The following is a 6,685-nucleotide window of genomic DNA, read 5'->3' as shown; positions in this document are numbered from 1 at the left end:
ATTTGCTTTCTCCGTTAGGTTTAAACCAGAGCGTCTGCAAGTGGTACTGGGTCAGACGTTTCGTAAGAACTCCTCCAGCAGTGACCAGATCTTTGAGGTGGATAAGTACTGGACCCACGAGAAATACAACGAGGAAACCTTTGACAACGACATTGGTGACCCATTTTTTCATTACATTTTAGTCATTTAGCAGATGCTCTTATCCAGAGCGACTTACAGTAGTGAGTGCATACATTTTTATACTGCTGCCCCATGGGAATTGAACCTGTACCAACTGAGCTATATTGGACAGCACAATGTTAAGCACTGACTTGCAATAGGCTTATGGCTTGATTATGTAGCATATGTGAAGAGCCATAAAGAGCCGTTGTAACCAAAGTAAAGCAATATCACTCATTCTCTCTTTGCCCTCCTCATCCTCCTCCTCCTCCTCCTCCCTTCCCTCCCCCTCTTCTCAGTCTTGCTGAAGTTGAAGAGTGATATTGGCCTGTGTGCTGTGAACTCCCCGGAGGTCATGCCCGCCTGTCTGCCTGACCCAGGCCTGGTACTGCCTGACTGGACCGAGTGTGAGATCTCTGGTTACGGCAAAGAGAAGGAGTGTAAGACAGACATCACCCTTTCTTTGAAATGTTTCTTTCTTTTTTAAACTCATGAAGCTTAGCTAAGTGTTGTTTCTGTGGTTTATTTTCTGATGCCCAGTAGAGGGCAGTAACCTGAGGCACACTCAGGTTTTTGTGAAAGGGTGGAGAAGAATGTTGAAATACACTACATGACCAAAAGTATGTGGACACCTGCTCATCTCGTTCCAAAATCATGGGCAATAATATGGAGTTGGTCCCTCCCTTTGCTGCTATAACAGCCTCTACTCTTCTGGGAAGACTTTTTATTTTGTATTTTTTGTATTTTACCACCTTTTTCTTCCCAATTTTGAGATATCCAATTGTGATCTTGTGTCATCGCTGCAACTCCCCAACGGGCTTGGGTGAGGCGAAGGTCTAGTCATGCGTCCTTCGAAACATGACCCGCTAAACCGCGCTTCTTAACACCCGCCCGCTTAACCTAGAAGCCAGCTGCACCAATGTGTCGGAGGAAACACCGTTCAACTGACGACCGAAGTCAGCTAGAGAGCGATGAGCCAAGGAAAGCCCCCCGGCCAAACCCTTACAACACTGGGCCAAATGTGCGTCGCCCTATGGGACTCCCGGTCATGGCCAGTTGTGACACAGCCTGGGATCAAACCCGGGTCTGTAGCGACGCTTCAAGCACTGTGATGCAGTGCCTTAGACCGCTGCGCCACTCGGGAGGCCCCTTTCTGGGATGACTTTTCACTAGATGTTGGAACATTGCTGCAGGGACTTGCTTCCATTCAGCCACAAGATCATTAGTGAGGTCYGGCACTGATGTTGGGCGATTAGGTCTGGCTCGCAGTCGGCTTTCCAGTTCATCCCAAAGGTGTTTGATGGGGTTGTCATGCAGAAACAGGAAAGGGCCTTCCCGAAACTGTTGCCACAAAGTTGGAAGCACAGAATTGTCTAGAATGTCATTGTATGCTGTAGCGTTAAAATTTCCCTTCACTGGACTAAGGGGTCTAGCCCGAACCATGAAAAACAGCCCCAGACCATTATTCCTCCTCCACCAAACTTTACAGCTGGCACTATGCATTGGGGCAGGTAGTGTTCTCCTGGCATCCCCCAAACCCAGATTCGTCTGTCGGACTGCCAGATGGCATTCATCTCTCCAGAGAATGTGTTTCCACTGCTCCAGACTCCAATGGCAGCGAGCTTTACACCACTCCAGCAGACTCTTGGCATTGCGCATGGTGATCTTAGGCTTGTGTGCAGCTGCTCGGCCATGAAGACCCATTTAAGAAGCTCCCGACTAACAGTTCTTGTGCTGACGTTGCTTCCAGAGCAGAGCATGTGAGCAGAGTTGAGCGGTTGAAAATCTCTCATGGAGCGGTGCGCAACGCTGATCCATGTCCTTTCCAACTGTTCTGCTAAAAACTGCTCCGCTCACACAGGAAAAAAAACTGCCGCTCCAAATTCGCTCCATTCATTAAAATCACAATTTAACCAACACCCATCTTATTTCTGTGACTACCTGGAACTACCATTTGGTTTTTTGAAGTATTGAAACCAAACCATATGGATTTGAATGAAAAGTTTTTGAATAAAGATAAAAAGGGAAATGTAGGAAGCGCACATCATTTCAAATAGGCTACATGTCATATTAAACAGCATATAATCACTCTAAATAGGTGAGGAGCCAGACAGGGAGCCTATGATGGAACAATTAATTATTTAGGCGATATCATTTCAATTATTTCAAGGCTATAGCCTACAAAGGAATACATTGTGAAGCATTTGCGAGTGCGACACAATAGGCTGGTAGAGATATAAAGTATTCAGCATTTAAACAACATTTTGTTGTATTCAATCATTATAGTCTATACATTTTTAGAAACAGGATTTTAGCCAGTCTGTGGCTTCAGGCTCATGCGATGGAGCCTGGAGAGCCGGCCAGCAGCAGAGAATATCCTCTCCACACCTGCACAGCCACTGGGGATGCTAAACACCCTTTTGGCCACTCTTGCCAGGCTGGGCAGAGATACAGAGTTGTTTTTCATTTTTCTATAGGTCGGCCTAAAGGTTTTTAGGCAAAGTAACCTAATCAAAACGGAAAGCTCCTTGAACGTGGGAATATGCCAGGCCTATTGTGCCAAAATCAATTATGGCCTATTGTATAGATAATAGAACAAAAATGAACAAAACGTTTAAGAGAAATAAAATACTATAATTATAAATAAATAAATACTTTGCTACAATGACACACTTAGTTATCTACCCACCTCATTTCTTTCTTTTAGCGTGTGCTCGTAGTAAGTACACCATAATGCTTTTGGGATATGTGTCTTTTCAGATTCCACAATGATTATTTAGTTGTGGACACTACATCACCACACTCCCTCTCTTGCTCTTGGTCCTCATATTTGTAAGTCACCTTGATTTAAGACCTTGTGGGTTTTATCAGTTTCTTTCTGAAAATATTTACGAATTCCTTGACAGTAGCTAAAACAAGGGTCTATAGCAGAACACAACTAGACTACAAATGCATGCTGGGCCGGGTATGCGAGAAGGCTGACACTCCAGCCTTTGAGAATCTCACTCCGTGCTCCAGTCAATTTGGGCACGCTCCGCTACTCGCACCGCGTCAGCTCTGCTCCGCTCACATACTCTGTTCCAGAGGCAATTTGGAACTTGATAGTAAAAACCGAGGACAGACGGTTTTTACACGCTTCAGCACTCTGAGTTCCTTTCTGTGAGCTTGTGTGGCCTGCCACTTTGCGGCTGAGCCGTTGTTGCTCTTAGATGTTTCCACATCACAATAACAGCACTTACAGTTGACCAGGGCTGCTCTATCAGGGCAGAAATTGAATGAACTGACTTGTTGGAAAGGTGGCATCCTATGGAGATCTATGGAGATTGCATGGCTGTGTGGTCGATTTTATACACCTGTCAGCAACAGGTGTGGCTGAAATAGCCATATCCAGTCATTTGAAGGGGTGTCCACATACTTTTGTATATATAGTGTACCTAAAGCAGTGTTTCTTAATCCTGGTCCTGGGGGCTCAAAGGGGTGCATAACCCTTGCTATCTTTTTTTATTCAGTCTAGAGATGTAAAACAAACAATGTTATATAGGCTATAGGTGTCAGAGAGGGCATGYAGCAATACAGGCCGACAACATGGATAGTGTGTCCAGAGCTTAATACCTTCCCTTTCCCCTCTCTCCATAGTTGATGCGATGCACTCTGAGCGGGTGAAGAGGGGTCACGTGAGGTTGTGGCCTCAGMACCGCTGTGTCCCTAATGTCTTATCTGGGCGTCTGGTCACCTCCAACATGCTGTGTGCCGGGGACACCCGGGGTCTGGATGATGCCTGCAAGGTGAAGAGGGCTCTTCTTCTTTCACCCTCCTAAGACCCAAACACTCTCTGTCTGTGTCCCAAATAGCACTATATTCCCTATATAGTGCACTACTTTTTACCATAGCCCTATAGGCCCAAGGATGTGTCATGTTGGATGTTAGTGCTACTGATAATATTTATAAAATGGTACTGTAGGCCTCCTGCTGAACCATGACTGAACCACAACTGACACGTGTCCCTCATCTCCTCCTCCTCTTCTCCTATACAGGGGGACTCTGGCGGTCCTCTCGTCTGTCCCAATGATGGGAAGATGACTCTGATGGGGCTGATCAGCTGGGGTGATGGCTGTGGGAAGAAAGACACGCCCGGGGTGTACACACGTGTTACACAATACACTGACTGGATCAGCAGCAAGAAACAGGAAACTAGCCAGTAAACAAACACACAAACACACACACAAACAGTACATACACCCGGAGAGAACTTGTGAGAGAATTCATCTGACTCCTGTCCATCAATCACAATGTCTTAACCGAGGAATGGACAACCACTCAATGCACAAGAGGAACCTCCAGTACATTGTTTAACTCTTGGGCTGAGAGGGAGAATGCAGTAAGGTCAGAAGAAACTCACTACACCTCCAAAGAGAATAGACTGTTACTCAGTCCAGCTCAGTAGCTTCCAGCTGATTCCTGTTCTACCCAGAGCTACATGTAAAGTATATATTTAGGAATATGGCTCTGCTTCCACCACTCCATATGCAGCTTATAGAATGTTGGACATGTACTTTGCACATAAGGTTCCATAGGAATGTATATAGCCACTCCAATTAACATTTCCCAGTTCATTTAGAATTCATTTTACATGGGTGGCCTGCTGTTTGAATTGAATTTTGCAATGTTACCCACCTACCCCACTATAGCACTAACCACAAAACAATCTGCTGGATCAGAGTCAATCTAAGACAGCAGCTACATTCCAAACTGACAACTCAACCCCATCCCTCTGTATTTGTTGACTCCCTCAGCACCTAACAGTTCTCAATAGGCGTAAGAAATATGGGAGCCCACCTTCCAGATGCTTGAAAGGCACGAATTAAGGCGTTGAGTTGTCAGATTGGAATATAGCTAAAGCCTGAACACAGCCACCATTATCTGTCTCCATTCCATAAGAGTTGGGTTGAGCCCAGCGATCAGCATATCCAGTCTTTTAAAGTTGGATTTATGTTGAAAAGGACTGGGAGGTGTTTGTATCTAACGAAAGCTCTTTCACTGCAAAGCTTTTGGACTCCACCTCCCTCACATAGTACAGTATTTGTTCATGTTTGAGTGAGTGTTCATATTATTTATTATCTCAAAAATATATACCCTCTCAAGGACAGTAATGTTTAATATTTGTATTTTACATGTGTGTATTAAGTTAATATTTATGTCTATTCCTGTTACAGTTTTTTTCTACTGTAATAGTTTATGCAGTTTTTTTAGTAGTTCAATGTGTAGAGTTCTGAAAGAGTTGTTTATGTTTATAATTTATTTTTGGGGCTATCATAACCTTTTTCTGAGAAAGACATACACCCATCTTTTTAAATAAAGAACATTTAAAGAACATTTTTGGTTACCTCTTCAATTTCTCTTGTTACTGGGCTAAGCTGTCGACTAGAGTCTTGTTACGGTGCTAAGCCGTCGACTAGAGTCTTGTTACGGGGCTAAGCCATCGACTAGAGTCTTGTTACTGGGCTAAGCTGTCGACTAGAGTCTTGTTACGGGGCTGAGCTGTCGACTAGAGTCTTGTTACGGGGCTAAGCCCGTCGACTAGAGTCTTTGTACCGGTGCTAAGCATCGACTAGAGTCTTTTGGCTAATCGGGGCCTAGGCATGTCGACTTAGAGTCTTGTTGCGGGGCTAAGCCTGTCTGACTAGAGTCTTGTTACGGGCTAAGCCGTCGACTAGAGTCTTTGCTACGGGGCTAAAGCCAGTCGACTAGAGTTTTGTTACGGGGCTAAGCCGTCGACTAGAGTCTTGTTACGGGGCTAAGCCATCGACCTAGAGTCTTGTTACGGGCTAGCGTCGACTAGAGTCTTGTTACGGGGCTAAGCCTCGACTAGAGTCTTGTTACGGGGCTAAGCCATCGACTAGAGTTTTGTTACGGGCTAAGCCGTCGACTAGAGTCTTGCTACGGGGCTAAAGCCTCGACTAGAATCTTGCTACCGGGCTAAGCCGTCGAACTAGAGTCTTGCTACGGGGCTAAGCCGTCGACTAGAGTCTTGCTACGGGGCTAAGCCGTCGACTAGAGTCTTGCTTACGGGCGAAGCCGTCGACTAGAGTCTTGCTACGGGGCTAAAAGCGTCGGACTAGAGTCTTGTTACGGGGCTAAGCCGTCGACTAGAGTCTTGCTACGGGGCTAAGCCGTCGACTAGAGTCTTGCTACGGGGCTAAGCCGTCGACTAGAGTCTTGCTACGGGCTAAGCCGTCGACTAGAGTCTTGCCTACGGGGCTAAGCCGTCGACTAGAGTCTTGCTACGGGGCTAAGCTGTCGACTAAGTCTTGTTACGGGGCTAAGCCGTCGACTAGAGTCTTTTACTGGGGCTAAGCCGTCGACTAGAGTTTTGCTACGGGGCTAAGCCGCGACTAGAGTCTTGCTACCGGGGCTAAGCCGTCGACTAGAGTCTTGCTACGGGGCTAAAGCCGTCGACTAGAGTCTTGCTACGTGGGCTAAAGCCGTCGACTAGAGTCTGCTACGGGGCTAAGCCTCGACTAAGTTT

General features: G+C 46.0%; 1 protein-coding gene across 1 annotated transcript in view; it reads left to right on the top strand.

Annotated features, from left to right (window-relative positions):
* Window positions 1-4,389, top strand: part of LOC111958175 (tissue-type plasminogen activator-like) — a 10,648-nt gene extending 6,259 nt beyond the window's left edge. The window contains exons 9-12 of the mRNA XM_070436900.1: window positions 19-155; window positions 459-599; window positions 3,796-3,944; window positions 4,194-4,389. Coding sequence (XP_070293001.1) covers window positions 19-155; window positions 459-599; window positions 3,796-3,944; window positions 4,194-4,361 — 595 coding nt within the window. The 3' untranslated portion in view covers window positions 4,362-4,389. The remainder of the gene's footprint in view (window positions 1-18; window positions 156-458; window positions 600-3,795; window positions 3,945-4,193) is intronic.
* The last annotated feature ends 2,296 nt before the right edge of the window (window positions 4,390-6,685 follow it).

Source organism: Salvelinus sp. IW2-2015, linkage group LG33 (genome assembly GCF_002910315.2).
Source record: "Salvelinus sp. IW2-2015 linkage group LG33, ASM291031v2, whole genome shotgun sequence".
NCBI lineage: Eukaryota > Metazoa > Chordata > Actinopteri > Salmoniformes > Salmonidae > Salvelinus > Salvelinus sp. IW2-2015.
Note: the sequence above shows the minus strand (reverse complement) of the source record. Positions and strands in the feature narration are given on the sequence as shown.